This window comes from Schistocerca americana, chromosome 6, assembly GCF_021461395.2.
Source record: "Schistocerca americana isolate TAMUIC-IGC-003095 chromosome 6, iqSchAmer2.1, whole genome shotgun sequence".
In the NCBI taxonomy this organism is placed as follows: domain Eukaryota; kingdom Metazoa; phylum Arthropoda; class Insecta; order Orthoptera; family Acrididae; genus Schistocerca; species Schistocerca americana.
In genome coordinates, this window is record NC_060124.1 from 347231038 (window position 1) to 347250218 (window position 19181).

At 41.1% G+C, this 19181-nt stretch overlaps 1 protein-coding gene across 1 annotated transcript in view; it reads right to left on the reverse strand.

The window, feature by feature from the left end:
- The window catches only part of LOC124619481 (intraflagellar transport protein 52 homolog), a 75939-nt gene that overhangs the window by 50113 nt on the left and 6645 nt on the right, over nt 1-19181 (reverse strand). The window contains exon 4 of the mRNA XM_047145894.1: nt 3040-3175. Coding sequence (XP_047001850.1) covers nt 3040-3175 — 136 coding nt within the window. The remainder of the gene's footprint in view (nt 1-3039; nt 3176-19181) is intronic.

The window sequence follows — 19181 nt, forward strand, 5'->3', positions numbered from 1 at the left end:
TTGGTCTATTTATAGCTATGTTTGATTCCCCAATGGAAAATCCAGGATGGAATATAACCATGTTATGAAAAGGATAGTTGCTATTCACCATACAGCAGAGATGCTGAGTTGCAGAGACGCACAACAAAAAGACGGTCAGAAAATGAGCCTTCAGCCAAGAAGGCCTTTGTCGGAGGCAAAACACTCACACACTCCACACAACCACAGTCTCTGGCTGCTGAGGCCTCAGCAGTCAGAGACTGTGGTTGCGTGTGTGAGTTGCGTTTGCATGCATGTCGTGTGTGTGTTTTGTCTCCGACGAAGGCCTTGTCAGCCGATTGCTCATTTTCTGGCAGTCTTTGGGTTGTGCCTATCTGCAACTCAGCATTTCTGCCATATGGTGAGTAGCAACTATCCTTTTCATAATATTGTTACATGTTCGATTCCCGAAGCAGACTACACCCTTTGATGCTCTTTTATTCCAGAACTAGCACTAATATACTCTGAAAAGTAAGTTCTCTTAGTATTTTCCAACAAGGGTGGTTGTGACGAATGGAGATTATTTTAATAGTGTGTCAGGCACCAAGCATTATTTAACTTGAAACCATTGTCCCTGTTCATTAGGTTTTCTTACATCTTTATTTTGATAGACGGGTTAATTATGCTGCCCCAGAAACATGGCACCTGCACCACGATACTTGTCTCATCAAATTTCATTTCACTTCATGATTATATACAAGGCAGTGCTCAGCGACAACCGATCTGTTGGGTGTTTTAGTTAAGTATGTCGTTGATACTGCCTGCCCTCTACTTGACTGTTCTAGTAATCGGCCCAATGTAAGACATGCCACATTCACATGGAATGTGACACACATCTGTCTCTCAGAGACCTAGATCTTCTCTAACATTAAAAAGAATACTTTTTATCTTAGTTAAGGGATTGATGCGTATTTCCATAGGAGCCTACCAATCTTTCTCCATTCTTCCTCAGTCTCGGTCTCATCCTCTTTCTGAGGCATTCTTGATTTTGACTGCACCACCTGTTCAGTTTGATGACCTCAGAACAAATGCCTTCAGAACACTTTTTGCAGGTGTTGTAATCCTTTGGTGAGGCTCTCCTTGTCCAGAAGTGTTCAAGCTCTAAATAACGGAGTCTTTAGCACCAAATTTCCTTGTGACTGACGGTATTGGCTTGAGGTGTGGCGATACAGGTCAGTGTGTGTAGATTTTATTACATATACTGTGAACCAGGGAACCATCCATTCTTCTCTTAACTAACACGCCGAGGGAAGGTGGCTAGCAATATTTTTCAAGTTGATATTATGATGGACAGAGGTTAAATGTTCCAGGAACCCTTGAAGCTTTCTTTGCTCCATATGGTCACACCACAAATGTGTTCTCCATCTACTGACAGAAACACATTGGTTTCAGGTTGGCATACTGTAGTGCCTTTGCTTTAGAGTGTTCCATGTGTAGGTTCGTCACAACATTTGATAATGGACTATCATTTGTCACACATTAGTTTGTTTATCATATTTTCCATCCGATAGGAGATAAATAGATGTCAGTATGTGTCTAAAAAGTTCTGGGGAACAAATGTCAAAGGAATCAGAAAGTGGAACCTCATAAAGAGAGAGACCACACTGATATTGACCATTATAGCTGTATCCGGGAACCGCAATTGAATGAGGCATTGGACGAAGTCAGTGGAGATGCAGATGTGGTCTTCACACCTCCCACATTACACTGAGAATGTGTTTCAGGTATTTTGCCGATAGGTACATAGGTGCACCAATATTACTATGACTCTTACAGAATTCCTTCCTTATGTACCTTAGGAAGGTTACTCAGTAGAGGTGGCTCTGCCACTTGTGTTTTAATACCCTTAATGACATTATGTGGCAAGCCAGACTCACTGAGAAATCACCATCATGTTCCTCTCAATTTTATTTGTTGGATCAACATTTGTCCGTCGGTCCGCAATGTCATTCAATAGATCGAAAATCTTCTTACTGTAGCTCATATGTGACATTAGGAATGTGCTGGCAGAACTACAGCTTTCTTGTCATCTGGCAGATTTCTTAATGCTAATTCTCCCTTAAAGATGTTTGATCTTAGCCTTGACACCTTGTAAGTGCTCCACAGGTGTCATGGCAAATCTCTCCTGCTACTTCCAGTACAAGATACACTATATGCTCCACAGAGCTTATTTACTCTGCTACTGGTAGCAATTTTGGAGTGGGCACGAAATATAACCCTTTGACAATGATCTTCACTTTGCTCTTTTGAAATGACGTCTAGCATTTGTAGAGCATCACAAATTCTCTTTCACACTACAGTCTGGCTTGCTTGCATGGTGCACAATCCAATTTGCCGCTGATGTGTTAATATGATATTTCATTTCAGTGAACTTGGGTGCAACTTGTCCATCTCAACACACTGAGAAGATGACCTGTCCTTGGTGGAGCTTATCCAACTAGTGTACGCTGCGAAATTTCATCTCCCCATAGTGAGAGGTGATGTCTCATGTTTTCTCAGTGTGATTGATTAACAGTGTGCTTCCAGGCATTTTGCCAAATTGTTGTTTCCATTTTACGAACTAAAACAACAATTCCGTAGAACACCCAGAAGCACACTATTAAGTAAACCATTTGTAGCTGTCAACTGGAGAACAGGCTGTAAATTCCTTGCTATGCTAATAATAATAATAATAATAATAGAACAAGAACAAACATTCCTTATATTTTGAACTTCAATGTGGAATTTAATGTAGCCGCAGTTGAAACTGTGTTCATTATAAATTGACAAATATACACCATATTATATACTGCACCAATATAGATACAAGGACTCATAAAAACACAAATTAAAACACACATACACCAATGGTGCTTTGGCTACTAAATGACTATGGTACTGTTAAGCCAGAAACAAAGAAAAGAAGCAAGATGCATAAAAAAATGCATGCAGATGTTAGTTGTTGTAAATCTAATTTCATGTTAAAGAAACAAGCTTAATTTAGCACACATTATTATTCTCACAATGCATATTTACACTTACTGGGAACTATAATAGTCATCTTGATATGCCGAGTATTTCTCTGAAGCTTGAGCAATAGATCGGTTTATAACTCCATTTGTAATTAAGCATTCCTTAGGATGAAAGTATTTGTAGTATGTTGTCCGAATAACACAATCTGAAAATAATTTATTTGCAATTAAAGAAACATATTACATAAAAAAATAATTAGCAAAAACTAATAATCATTTTCACATATTTTTTGTTGTCCGAAAATATAGTTTCAGTTTTTTTAACAAAAATGCTGTTATGCACCAGAACTAACTACCTCAAGCAGGTAATGTCGACATAACTTTGACTTTTACAGGAAACTCACCATAATCGATAACACCATCCATGCCTCCTCTTGCCCCCCACCTTTAAGCACAAATTGGGACTTTTTCATGCTATGATTGACCACATTATTGAGGTGCTCCTAAATCCTTCTGCTTTTGTTACTTAACTTAATAACTTAAAATACTTAGCTGTCAAAAACATATATCAAGCAAGCTTTGTACAAAAACTTTATACACATAAAACCAACAAAAACATAAATTACTCTAAACTGAATTTTTAGGTGACATTTTATATCGTACAGCTAATTTGTAAAAAACACAAAGTGTCCTTTATCACCAACAATATCACCAAGTTGCTCTTTATACGCAAAGAGAAACCTCCGACTGAAAAATTTCTCAGATTTAGAGTCTATAAAAAACAGTGTAATATATGTCTGAATTTTTATACAGAACAGATTGGGAGGGCATTTAAGACCTTCATTCATCAGCACTTGCTCAACAAAAACATTGGGAATTCATATGAGTTGACTTTTGCAGAAAATCTCAAAGTAAGAAACACATTCTTCCTGCTTCACCGTTGCTTGACATGGAAATTTTGCGTACAATTGACAAGGACAACAAAATTAACCTTTTAGAAGAATTTGAAATATATAAACATTCCCCCTTCAATTCAAAAGACTTATTGAATGATCAACTTGCTTTTTTTTCCAAATGTATCATTCAGGGTGAATCACCTAAAACATACACAACAGAAATTGTGAAAATGGAAAATGCTAAGAATGTGCGGTTTTCACAGAATGGTTGGTAGTTATGGGCTCGTATTGTTAGCCAATCAGTAGATTGTAATAATACTTAGAAAGAGTTTTTTTGCAAACGTACACTTTTTTAAATCAAACAGTGCCTACAGACATTAACAAACTAAAAATAAGGTAAATTAGAATGTCAGTGGTGTCTGTTGCAGGATTTTAGTGAGACTTGTTTACAACATATCATATTTTGAAAAGTTCCCACACCAACACTTGTAGAATACCTGTGGTAGTACACACTAAAGAACAACACAAGTGCATACATTAGTTATGTGGATTCTGACCACTAACAAGACAACTGACTATCACAGGTCGTGTTATAATTGTCCACTGGTAGCGGCACTACAAACTTTCAGTCTGGCATGGAACAACTGCTGCACACATGCCAGCATTTCAGTGGAGATGTCCAAGCAGGCTGCTGCAATACGTCATTGCCTATCATTGGGTGTAGTTGGTATTTCCTTGTAGACAGCACCATTCAGTTTTCTACACAGAAAAACAGCTAAAAGCGTCAAATATGGGGAACGGGCCAAGCAAGGTAAAGGCCCCCTGAGCCCTAATCCAATGATTTGCACTATGGACTGGACGGCCATCATATTGGTACCACAGGTTACTCCTAGTCTGCAGAGGAATGTCTTCTAGCATCCTTAGAAGACAGTCTCTTAGGAGGTTACGATTCTTGTGTACATTCAGTGTTCCACCTAAGAGACATAAGAACATGAGCTGATGGTTCACTATCCCACACATGTTTACACTTCATGGATGCTGACATGTCCCCTGAGAAAGCCAGCAGTGATTGTCAACTTACCAACAGTGCACGTTTTGGCAGTTTACCTGGTCATGATTCATTAATGTGGCTTCTTCACTAAACAAGACACGTGATACAACTGGAGTATGCTGTCTTAATGTCCATGTATTGAAGTTAACATGATTCTCATAATAGTTTCCATGCAGCTCTTGATGGAGAGATGTGATACGGATGGAACCTATGAGAATGGACAATGTGTAAGACACTTGTCTGACTCATGCTACATCCTCGTACAATTTTGCAAGAGCTAACATGTGGATGAACTGCAACAGCAGCAAGAACATTAATTTCCCCCCGTTCTGTCATCGACTGTTTCCTTCTGTAACATTGTCTCGGTGTTAAAACTACCACTTTCATATAGCAGTTGAAAAGGCTGATAAATAACTGTTGAGAAAGTTGACATCTACTGGGATAATTCGCCATATACACCATACAAGAATGAATTGCATTCTTCCTTCACTCTTCATAAACCATGAGCAAGTCAGCTTTTTCTGCATTGGTAAACCTCTTTGTCCATGCATGACTTTCCATTTGTGCAATATTTGCGATGCAAGTTTTAGGTGATCCACCCAGTACACGATTTCTTAATATACCTCAATCAAAAAATGGAAAACCCAGGATGGAATGTAACAATATACAAGAAGGAAAGTTGCTACTCACCATACAGCGGAGATGCTGAGTCGCAGGTAGCACAACAAAAAGACTCTCACAATTAAAGCTTTCGGCCATTATTTAGGCCTTCGTCAAAAAGAGACACATATGCGGGTGCGCACCCTCCCCCCCCCCACACACGACTGCAGTCTCAGGCAACTGAAAGCAGCACCACCAGTGCATGATGGGAGTGGCGACTGGTTGGGTGTAATGAGGAGATGGTGCAGGAAGGGGGAGGGATAGCATGGTGGGGGTGGCAGACAGAAGTGCTGCAGTTAAGACGAAGGGCAGGAGAGAAGGGGGGGGGGGGGAAGTAGCAGAAAGGAGATAAATAAAAAGAAATTAAAAGACTGGGTGTGACGGTGAAATGACGGCTGTCTAGTGCTGGAATGGGAACAGGGACAGGGCTGGGTGGGTGAGGACAGTGACTAATGAAGGTTGAGGCCAGGAAGGTTGCAGGAACGTAGGATGTATTGCAGGGACAGTTCCCACCTGCGCAATTCAGAAAAGTTGGTGTTGACGGGAAGGCATACATATGGCATAGGCTGTGAAGCAGTCACTGAAATGAAGAATATCATGTTTGGCAGTGTGTTCAGCAACAGGGTGGTCCACTTGTTTCTTGGCCACAGTTTGTTGGTGGCCATTCATGTGGACAAATGGTTTGTTGGTTGACATGCCTACATAGAATGCAGCACAGTGGTTGCAGCTTATCTTGTAGACCACATGACTGTTTTCACAGGTAGCCCTACATTTGATGGGATAGGTGATGTTAGTGACCGGACTGTAGTAGGTGGCGGTGGGACGATGTATGGGACAGGTCTTCCAGCTAGGTCTATTACAGGGGTATGAGCCTTTAGGAAAAGGATTGGGAGCAGGGATTGTGTAACAATGGACGAGCATATTGTGTAGGTTTGGTGGATGGTGGAATATCACTGTAGGTGGGGTGGAAAGGATAGTGGGCAGAGCATTTACCATTTCAGGGCATGACGAGATGTAATCGAAACCCTGGCGGAGAATGTAATTCAGTTGCTCCAGTCCTGGGTGTTACCGAATTATGAAGGGAATGGTTCTCTGTGGCTGGATGGTGGGATTTTGGGAGGTGATGGGAGATGGGAACGATAAGGCACAGGAGATTTTTTTTGTACAAGGTTGGTAGGCTTCAGTGAGACCCTCAGTACATTTCGTGCAGATGCAACGACCATGGGTGGCTAGGATGTACAGAAGGGGACTTCTTGGTATGGAACGGAAGACATCTGTTGAAGCAGAGGTATTGCTGGTGGTTAGTAGGTTTGTTATGGATGGAGGTACTGATGTATCCACCTTTGAGATGGAGGTCAACATGTAGGAAGGTGGCTTGTTGGGTTGAGTAGGAAAAGGTGCAGCAAATGGGGGAGACGTTGTTGAGGTTCTGGAGGAATGTGGATAGGATGTCCTCACCTTCGATCCTGACAGCAAAGATGTCATCAATAAATCTTAACCAGGTGAGGGGCTTAGAATTCTGGGTTTGTAGGAAGGATTCCTCTAGATGGCCTATGAATAGGTTGGCATGGGATGGTGCCATGCGGGTGCCCATAGCCATACCCCAGATTAGTTTGTAGCTAGTGCCTTCAAAGGAGAGGTAATTGTTGGTGAGGATATAGTTGGTCATGGTGACTAGGAAGGAGGTTGTTGATTTAGAATCTGCCGGGTCTTGGGAAAGATAGTGTTCAATAGCAGTAAAGCCTTGGGCCCTAGGGATGTTAGTGTAAAGGTATATGGCATCATTAGTGATGAGCAAGGCATCATGTGATAAAGGGACAGGAACTGCGAATAGTCGGTGGAGGAAAGGGTTGGTATCTTTTACACAGGAGGGTAGGTTCCAGGTAATAGGTTCAAGGTGTTGGTCTACGACAGCAGAGATTCTCTCAGTGGTGGCACAATAACTGGACACAATGGGGTGCCTTGATGGTTAGGTTTATTCACTTTAGGAAGCATATAGAAGGCAGGAGTGCATGCAGTGGTAGGGGGGAGTAGAGAGATGGACTCTGGGGAGAGGTTCTGGGATGAGCGTAAGGATTTGATTAGTGACTGGAGATCCTACTGCGTTTCTGGAAAGGGGTCACTGTGGCAAGGTTTGTAGCTGGAAGTATCTGACAGCTAGCAGAGTCCTTTGAACAGGTGATCCCTGCAGTTCAAAACAACAGTGACAGTAGGTCACTTACATCACTCTCCAAACTCCCTCCCTCCACCAAACAGAATGTAAACAGACCCACAACACAGTCATGAACCTTTCCTCCAGAAGCCTTAGCCCCACAGAAATATCAGTCCTTTTCAAAGGCCTCACCTTTTGCCCCACTCACAAATTCAGTCATGAAGGACTTGTTAAGACTTTCTCTCCTTTTCCCGGCCCCTGCAGTGGAAACACTTTTCCGCCACCAACGCTACCAATCAGACTCAAACAAAGACCAATATAGAACCTTGCCTAACTCAGTTCACTCCTCCATCCAACCAAGATGCACCACACTGCCCCCAAACCACCCCCTGTTAACTTTCCAAAATTTCTTAACCTCGAACCATGCCTCACCATCATTCCCCAAATCCCTCAACATGCAAACTAACCTTGCATCCGTAGAAAGAACCACAGTCCACCATCTAAAAACAGATCCCAAACTTATAATCCTACTAGCAGACATAGGCTCTACCACTGTTCTTTTGAACCGCATGGATTACCTGGTAGAAGGAGTCCGCCAGCTGTCAGATACTTCCACCTACAAACCTTGCCACAGTGTCCCCATTCCAGTAATCCAGCGGGATCTCCTATCACTACTCATATCCTTAGGCCCATCCCAGAACCTCTCCCATGAGTCAATCTCTCTACTCAGCCCTACCACAACCCACACTCCTACCTTCTATATGCTTCCGTAAGTCCACGTACCTTACTAACCTGGATGCCCCATTGTGGTCTATTACTGTGCCCCCACTGAGAGAATCTCTGCTCTCGTGACCAACACCTTGATCCTATTACTCGGAACCTACCCACCTATACAAAAGATAACAACCATTTCCTCCACTGACTATCCGCAGTTCCTGTCCCTTTACCACACAGTGCCCTGCTCATTACTATTAATCCCACCTCTCTCTACACTAACACTCCCAATGCCCATGGCATCACCACTACTGAACACTACCTTTCCCAATATCCGACAGATTCAAAACCAACAACCTCCTTCCTAGTTGCCATGACCAACTATATCTTCACCCACAATTACTTCTCCTTTGAAGGCACTACCTACAAACAAATCTGGGGTACGGCTATGGGCACCCTCACGGCACCATTCCATGCTAACCTATCCATGGGCCATCTGGAGGAATCCAACCTAAACACCCAAGATCCTAAACCCCTCACCTGGTTCAGATTCACTGATGACATCATTGCCATCTGGAGCAAAGGTGAGGACACCCTATCCACATTCCTCCAGAACCTCAACAACTTCTCCCCCATTTGTTTCACCTGGTCCTACTCAATCCAACAAGCCACCTTCCTAGATGTAGACCTCCTCCTCAAAGATGGGTACATCAGTACCTCCATCCATATCAAACCTACTAACCACCAGCAATATCTCCACTTCAATTGCTACCACCCGTTCCATACCAAGAAGCCCTTCTTTACAGCCTAGCCACCCGTGGTCGTCGCAACTACAGTGACGAGCAGTTCCTTACAAAATATACCAAGGGTCTAATTGAAGTCTTCACTCACAGTAATTATCCTACCACCCTTGTACAAAAAAAATTATCCTGTGGCTTATCTTTCCAGTCTCCCACCACATCCCAAAGTCCCACCATCCAGCCACAGAGAAGCATTCCCCTCGTAACTCAGTACCACCCATGACTGAAGCAACTGAATTACATTCTCCGTCAGGGTTTCAATTATATCTCGTCGTGCCCTGAAACGACAAATGTCCTGCCCACTATCCTCCCACCGCTTCCACAGTGGTATTCTGCCATCCATTGAACCTACACAATATACTCATCCATCCTTACACAACCCCTGCTCCCAATCCCTTTCCTCATGGCTCATAACCCTGTAATAGAGCTAGATGCAAGACATATCGCATACATCCTCCCACCACCACCTACTCCAGTCCGGTCACTAATATCACCTATCCCATCAAAGGCATGGCTACCTGTGAGACCAGTCATGTGGTCTACAAGCTACGAGGATAATCCCAAAAGTAAGGTCTCCTATTTTTTTATAAGTACAGAACTCTGTTTGTGTGGCAGTTGGCCACACTGTTATGAAGAGTGCTTCACGCGCTCTTTGTAAAAATGCGCACACCGCGCTGAGGTGCTGTCTTGGCTTGGCAGCCTTTGAGAATGGAGCTCCCGTAGGATGTTACTGCAAAGTGCAAATTGCGCACAGTTATTCGGTTTTTGAACACAAAAGGCACTGTACCAATTGAAATCCATCGCCAAATGACAGAAGTGTATGGTGAGTCATGCATGGATGTCAAAATTGTTCATAAAGGGTGTAAAGAGTTTGCAGCTGGTCGGACTGAAGTTCACGATGAAAAGAGGAGCAGGAGACCATCAATTTGTGAAGAAACAGTGTTGAAGGTTGAGCAAAGCATGCGTGAAGATCAGCAGATCACCCTTGATGATCTCAGCACGTTGGTTCCTGAGGTTTCCCAAAACACCGCTCACAGAATTTTAATGGAAACATTGAACTACCAGGTGTGCTCAAGATGGGTACCACACTTGCTGACTGAGGACCACATGCAGCAACAAGTTGATGCTTCCACTGCATTTCTTCACCGCCTTGCAGCCGAACAGAACAACTTTCTGGAATCAACTGTCACGGGTGACGAAACCTGGGCATACCACTTTACACCTGAGACCAAGCAACAATCATGCCAGTGGCAGTATCCTTCTTTGCCAAAGCTGCGGAGCTGGTGGCGAGATGATATGATATGGGCATACAAAAACTGCCACAGCGTCTACAAAAATGCATCGACAGCAATACTGATTATATCGAAAAATAGCTAAATGTTCAAGCTGTAAACTGATGTAAACCATTTTAGAAATAAACAGGTCTATGTACTTATAAAAAAAAATAAGAGACCTTACTTTTGGGATTACCCTCGTAAGATGCAACTACTGTGCTGCATTCTGTGTAGGCATGACAACCAACAAGCTGTCTGTCCGCATGAATGGCCACCGACAAACTGTGGCCAATATAAAAGTGGACCATCCTGTTGCTGAACACACTGCCCAACATGATATCCTTCCTTTCAATGACTGCTTCACAGCCTGTGTCATATGTATCCTTCCCAAAACCACCAGCTTTTCTGAACTCCGCAGGTGGGAACTTTCCCTACAATACATACCCGCAACCCTCCTGGTCTCAACCTTCATTAGTCACTGTCCTCACCCACCCAGCCCCATCCCTGTTCCCATTCCAACACTACATAGCCATCATTCCACCACCACACCCTGTCTTTTTATTTCTCTATTTTTACACTACTTCCCCCCCTCCTCCCCTCCATCTAAACTGCAGCACTTCATTGTCCACCACCCCACCGTACATCCCTCCCCATCACTGACCCAGCCTCCTCCTTACCCTCACCCAGTCACCAATCCCATCACGCACTGGTGCTGCTGCTCGCGGTTTGGTTCCAGTTGCCCGAGTAGCAGTCGTGTGTGAGAGTTGCATTTGCATGCACCAGTGTGTCTGTCTGTCTGTGTGTGTGTGTTCTATTGTTGACGAAGGCCTTAATGGTCGAAAGCTTTGTTAGTGAGAGTCTTTTTGTTGTGCCAATCGGTGACTCAGCATCTCCGCTATATGGTGAGCAGCAACTTTCCTCTTAATATACCTTAGTTATACTTTTTATATTAGGAATTTAAGGAGATGGGACCTGGATAAACTGAAAGAGCCAGAGGTTGTACAGAGTTTCAGGGAGAGCATAAGGGAACAATTGACAGGAATGGGGGAAAGAAATACAGTAGAAGAAGAATGGGTAGCTCTGAGGGATGAAGTAGTTAAGGCAGCAGAGGATCAAGTAGGTAAAAAGACGAGGGCTAGTAGAAATCCTTGGGTAACAGAAGAGATACTGAATTTAATTGATGAAAGGAGAACGTATAAAAATGCAGTAAGTGAAGCAGGCAAACAGGAATACAAACGTCTCAAAAATGAGATCGACAGGAAGTGCAAAATGGCTAAGCAGGGATGGTTAGAGGACAAGGATGTAGAGGCTTACCTCATGAGGGGTAAGATACATACTGCCTACAGGAAAATTAAAGTGACCTTCGGAGAAAAGAGAACCACTTGCATGAATATCAAGAGCTCAGATGGAAACCCAGTTCTAAGCAAAGAAGGGAAAGCAGAAATGTGGAAGGAGTATATAGAGGGTCTATACAGGGGCGATGTTCTTGAGGACAATATTATGGAAATGGAAGAGGATGTAGATGAAGATGAAATGGGAGATATGATACTGGTGAAGAGTTTGACAGAGCTCTGAAAGACCTAAGTCGAAACAAGGTCCCGGGAGTAGACAACAATCCATTAGAACTACTGACAGCCTTGGGAGAGCCAGTCCTGGCAAAACTCTACCATCTGGTGAGCAAGATGTATGAGAGAGGCGAAATTCCCTCAGACTTGAAGAAGAATATAATAATTCCAATCCTAAAGAAAGCAGGTGTTGACAGCTGTGAAAATTACCGAACTATCAGTTTAACAAGTCACAGATGCCAAATACTAACGCGAATTCTTTACATACAAATGGAAAAACTGGTAGAAGCCGACCTTGGAGAAGATCAATTTGGATTCCGTAGAAATATTGGAACATGTGAGGCAATACTGACCCTACGACTTATCTTAGAAGAAAGATTAAGGAAAGGTAAACCTAGGTTTGTAGCATTTGTAGACTTAGAGAAAGCTTTTGACAATGTTGACTGGAATACTCTCTCTCAAATTCTGAAGGTGGCAGGGGTAAAATACAGAGATCGAAAGGCTATTTACAATTTGTACAGAAAGCAGATGGCAGCTATAAGAGTCGAGGGACATGAAAGGGAAGCAGTGGTTGGGAAGGGAGTGAGACAGGGTTGTAGCCTCTCCCCGATGTTATTCAATCTGTATATTGAGCAAGCAGTAACAGAAACAAAAAAAAAGTTCGGAGTAGGCATTAAAGTCCATGGAGAAGAAATAAAAACTTTAGAGGTTCGCCGATGACATTGTAATTCTGTCAGAGATAGCAAAGGACTTGGAAGAGCAGTTGAACGGAATGGACAGTGTCTTGAAAGGAGGGTATAAGATGAACATCAACAAAAGCAAAGCAAGGATGATGGAATGTAGTCGAATAAAGTCGAGTGATGCTGAGGGAATTAGATTACGAAATGAGACACTTGAAGTAGTAAAGGAGTTTTGCTATTTGGGGAGCAAAACAACTGATGATGGTCGAAGTAGAGAGGATATAAAATGTAGACTGGCAATGGCAAGCAAAGCGTTTCTGAAGAAGAGAAATTTGTTAACTTCGAGTATAGATTTAAGCGTCAGGAAGTCGTTTCTGAAAGTATTTGTATGGGGTGTAGCCTTGTATGGAAGTGAAACATGGACGATAAATAGTTTAGACAAGAAGAGAATAGAAGCTTTCGAAATGTGGTGCTACAGAAGAATGCTGAAGATTAGATGGGTAGATCACATAACTAATGAGGAGGTATTGAATAGAATTGGGGAGAAGAGTAGTTTGTGGCACAACTTGACCAGAAGAAGGGATCAGTTGGTAGGACATGTTCTGAGGCATCAAGGGATCACCAATTTAGTATTGGAGGGCAGCATGGTAAAAATCATAGAGGGAGACCAAGAGATGTATACACTAAGCAGACTGAGAATGATGTAGGCTGCAGTAGGTACTGGGAGATGAAGAAACTTGCACAGGATAGAGTAGCATGGAGAGCTGCATCAAACCAGTCTCAGGACTGAAGACCACAACAAAAACAACAACAACATGCTTTTATATACGTTCCTTGCTGCTGGAACAGCAGCCTGGTGTGTACAAGGATGTGAATTAGTTACTGTAAACTAATAATCTGTCAATCTGTGTTTACAATGATCATATACAATATGCCATTTTCAGACGTATCATGGCATTATGGTTCTATGAAGAAGATACAGACATATACTAAACCAACACTAAGTAAGTTTCTGTAACACACCTCTTATAATTTACATAAACGTATAGTGAAGATCCAAAGATTTATAATATCCCTAATTTTGTATGCTTCTGAAAATGACAAATTAGTTTGTCAAAACCAGTAAAACAAAATAAAAATGTATGTGCAACTGATGACTGAATTTTATTCTGAAATACATACTACAGTTTCTGACAAATAAGAGCTATGAATAAAATATAGATAATTTTGTCCATGTGTTGGATTTCTGAATTTGGTTAAAAATGATTCCTGCATATCAATGAAGCAGTATGGCTGTAAGTACTTTAAAAAAATGTAGCATAATTAAGACTTGTATGACCTTGTATACTGTTGAAGGAAAATTGTTACTGAAAGTGCCAAATTACTAGCAAAATTGTTACTGAAAGACCCAAATTACTAGCAAAAGCGAAGATAGTTTATACTGTGACAAATCTTAAAGAAGATACACTGATGTTTTATATTTAAACCTGACCATCAATTTCACAAATTAACGAGTATTATATTACTTAATAAATCTGTAGAAATGGAATACATTTGATTTCTTTATGAATGTGATCAAAATATCATTTAACCTTAAAGGGTCCGCCCCGGTAGCTGAGTGGTCAGCGTGACAGACTGTCAATCCTAAGGGCCCGGGCTCGATTCCCGGCTGGGTCGGAAATTTTCTCCGTTCAGGGACTGGGTGTTGTGTTGTCCTAATCATCATCATTTCATCCCCATCGACGCGCAGGTCGCCGAAGTGGCGTCAAATCGAAAGACCTGCACCAGGCGAACGGTCTACCCGATGGGAGGCCCTAGGCACACGACATTTCCATTTTTTTTTTTTACCTTAAAGGGAATGGGCTAGTTACATTTCTCCTTTAAGCCTTAACAGTCGAATTGATGAAATGATCAAGTTAAGAAACCTGCCTTGAACCCCAATATCAAAATGGAAAACATAAAACACCACAAATCAACGCGTACAAGTACATGCCATAATGAGAGGTAAGTTAATTCATATGTCATCACTTTCATAGGCTTTGCAACTCACAATCAGTCACCTTCCAATCCAACCTAGACCTTGAGATGTGCTACAGATCCACATATTAATAACTAAGATTTTGTATTCGCCTTCATTGGTTTAGCCAACTCAAACAAAATCTCACCTTTTAACCTAACCAAGACCTATGGTTATGGTACAGATCAGTCTGTCAGTGCAACCTAGAGTGCAAAAAATAGTATAGAACAAAATCAAGATTGCACACACACACACACACACACACACACACACACACACACACACACACACACACACACACAACATCATTACGACACGAGTCAAAGCTGACAACCAGCATCGTTATGTTTTACGTGTAAATGTAAATTTAACTTATGTTATATTACTTCACAACATGCTAAAAGGTATGGTTCTAACAGTGCTACATTCTGAATAATTTGCAACAACCACTTCATAGGCCAGTGCTAGGATATTACAGTGACCCCACAAAGCCACCTGATGCAGCACTTGCTATTAATATGCTAACAGTATATTATGGCAGTCGGCTGCAATCGTAAACAAATGAGAACCTAGGGCACCCTAGAGGAGAAGAACAATCCTTGCCTCTCTCCTGAATGGCTGCTATCTTATGTCTGTGTTATGTGCTTCTATGAAAGCAGAACTGACATAATGGCCATGGGGACTGCCGAGTTCTTTTGTTGTGGTGAGAAACGCATTTGAATCCCTTTGAGCACGAGGATTAGCCTCTCTCTCTCTCTCTCTCTCTCTCTCTCTCTCTCTCTTCTCCCCCCCCCCCCCCCTCCTTTTTTTTTAAGCAGTTCACAAGACAAAACAAATTGGGAGTACACAAGGCATTTGGTAGTTACTGCAACACAACTGTTTGCTGGAATTGGCAGTGGTGGTTCAGGGCCGACCTCCACCAGTATTTTACGCAACTTTTGTTCAAAACAGTCCCCGTCTAAAATGACCATGATTTAGTGTCCGTATTATACTACTACTACTACTACTACTACTACTACTACTATTATTATTATTATTATTATTATTATTATTATTATTATTATTATTATTATTTTACTGCGAATACGCCATCTGAGGACCACATAACAATTTCAATTCTTCATTCTTTGTTCTTTTCTTTTCTCTCAGTATGCTTTCATCTGTTCACTATGTTTCTTCTTTCTGTCTCCAGACAATTTTGAACCAGTCTTTTTAGCTACCCTGCCTTGGAATTCTTCCATTTTCAATACTTTTTCCCAAAAGGATTCTTTGTTGGTTATATCTTCTGCTTTTATATTCTTCTTCTTCTTCTTCTTCGCGGATGGATCACTTACGACCACCGTAATCGACATTTGTTGGCCTTCCTTATCACCCAGTATTCCTTCATAAGCAAAAAAGGGCTAGCTTTCGTTGCGTAGACCACGTTTGTCTCTTTTCTTCCTCAAAACCACGTGTGTTTATTTTTCTGATTTCATTTCTGTCATGTAGATTTTAAGACCCTAATTCTTTCAGGTCTTTTGCTATCTGTTTGTACCAGTTCGGTCTTGTAGTTTTGTTCTTTAAAAATGTATGGATTTTGTGCTTTAATCTGTTTGAGCCCATTCTTTCTATATGTCCCATGAATTGGCTTCTTCTCATGCACATTGTGTCTGTTATTTTGTAGATATTTTTATATATTTCTGCATTAGGTTTTGGATATTGCACACCATCTTTAGTTCTTGGTCCTTTTCCTCATTATTTTACGTTCTTTCACTTCTATTTCCCATTTTAGTGTTCTGTGTTGAAGATCTAGTGTCTCAGATGCATAGAGAGCTTCGGGTTTCATTACTGTTGTGTAGTGTCGTATTTTGCAGTTCCATGAGAGACTCTTTTTGTTGTAAAGGTTTTTTGTTAACTGAAACGCCGTCTCCATTTTCTGGGCTCTTCATCTGAGAGATTTCTTTTCATTACAATTTTCTGCAGTCCATTCACCTAAATATTTAAATTCTTTTACTCGAGAGATGTACTTATTACCAATTTTGAGATCAGAAGGTGCCATGTCATCAGCAAATGCTAAACAGCCTAATTCTATGCCCTTCGATTTTGGTCCCAGTCTGTGTGCTGGTGCACCTGCTTTTCTCCATTCTCGAACTTTTTCAAGAGCACAATTGAAGAGCACTGGGGACAGTCCATCCCCTTGTCGTACTCCTGTGTCTATTTCAAATTCTGTGCTCAATTCTCCCATAAATTTTACTTTGGATTTGGTCTCCATGAGTGTTTCTTTTATGATGTTTGTTGTCTTTCGATCTAGTCCAAATTCTGCTTTTGTTGACCCAGCTTGTTGTGGACTTCTTACCCCACAAATATTTGAAAATCTTATTAGTTAATCTACTGTCTTGCATCTGGAAAAATGTCCAAAAGATGTGGACCTTATTTTTCTCATTATGTTTGATATATTTACTACATTTTGGTATATTTCAGCATTCCTTTGTAATTTCAAACCTTCTGCTGTGTTTCATGTTCCTAATATTTTCCTTCTAATTGGCCTTTCCAGTACTTCTAATTTATCTAAATTATAATTTAACGTCAGGCATTTGCTTGCATATAGGCTTTCTGGCTTCACTATTGTGTTTTAATGCCTTATTTTTGCATTTTTTGGATAGGTACTTTTTATTGTAGAGGTCTTTGATGATACCCTATGCTCTCCCCATTTTATGCAACCTTTCCTCTATCACTGATTTTTCCAAAGCATTTTCTTGGATTATCTCCTCTAGATATTTGAAATTTTTTACCCTCTCCATTTGGCCAATATCTGATTTCAGGAATTTTGGAGCATCCTTAAAATTTGTTACAATTCCCCACCCCCCCTGCAGAAATTTTTAAGACATTCAGCTGGCTATTTCTTCCAGGAGATTTATTTGCGTTATAGCAGATGCCACATTTTTGGAAAGTATAGCAAAATCATCTGCAAATGCAAGACAGATGATTTTGATCCTTTTGCTTCCTCTTCCTAACCTTATAGTGGAGGTGTTGAGTTCAATAAGTTTTTCATTCCAAATTCTCACGGTTTTCTCTAACACACTATTAAAAATAATCAGGGACAGGTCATCACCTTGTCATACAGCTGATTCTATTTTAAAAGGCTGTCAAATTTCTCCCATAAATTTTACTTTACAGACTGTACCTTTAAGTATTCCACAAATTAGGTTTGTCAGTTCAGACGTTATGCCAAATACTCAAATTATTTTATCTATAGTCTCTCTGTTAACTGAATCAAAAGCCTTTTTGAAATCCACAAATGTAACTACAACATCCTTTGAGTTACGTTGTTGTTGTTGTGTAAGAAAGTTCAATGGCCATTATGAGTACATCTGCTTTTTAGGAAAAATTTCTTGTTGAAACGCACAACTACACTGCTAGCCATAAAAACTGCAACACCATGAAAGCAACATACAACATACATTAGTTTTATATAACTTTTACTATATGTTGAGATATGCAAACAATTTGAATTTCAATGCAACTGCATGAAATAAGTAGATAAATGGTAGCTACATTCTGTATACAAGGAAAGATTAAGCAGCTGATTTCTCATTCAGAAGCACATTTGAATTTTAGTTGTTTTCAAGAGCTCTATACCTTGTGTAAGAAGGAGAAACATCTGTCAGTATCTGTCCAAATCAGACGCTGACAGGATCATGGCCTATCAACAGTGCAGTTCATCATTATATAGCGGATGGGATTGGTAAAGATTTAACAAATGTAATGCATAGGTATCTGAAAATTTTTATTCTTTATAGAGGTCTCAAACACTTCTATAAATAATATCTGGGATTCCGTTAAATCTGCCATTTAGCCACCTGCAGCACTATGTATAAAATTTAGTTCTTGTGGTATGACACATCTCAAAACTGGCAAAACTGTTTACATAAGAAACAACAATTTAAGAGTCCTGCTACTGCTCCTCCACCCCTCTCCCCCAACCCACCCCCAACGAACACCTGTGCTGCCGTGCAAATATGGAACTGATGAGTTGAAGTGGGGCACATTCAACACCATACAGGATCCCAATAGCCCCACTCAACCAGGATCTGAGACAACAAAGTGTTTGCTTAGGTACTCAGATCACACAACCACATCATGTTCCTCAGATCAGGACGTGAGGTTGTCTGAAGCAAAGCAATTATCCACTGGATAGGGCAACAATTTCAGGAGCATCACAGACTGTCAGAAAGGCAACCATTGTTGCATCTTCCCTTGACACAGCAGCAGAGAGATGCACACAAAGAGTGATGTGCTTACTGACAATACTGGAGACTACTGTGGCACCATGTAGTCTTTTGTGACGAGTTCCAGTTCATCAGAGTAGCATCGTAACTGATTTATAATCACGTGGAGCCACCGACAAGAACAAATTGCACATT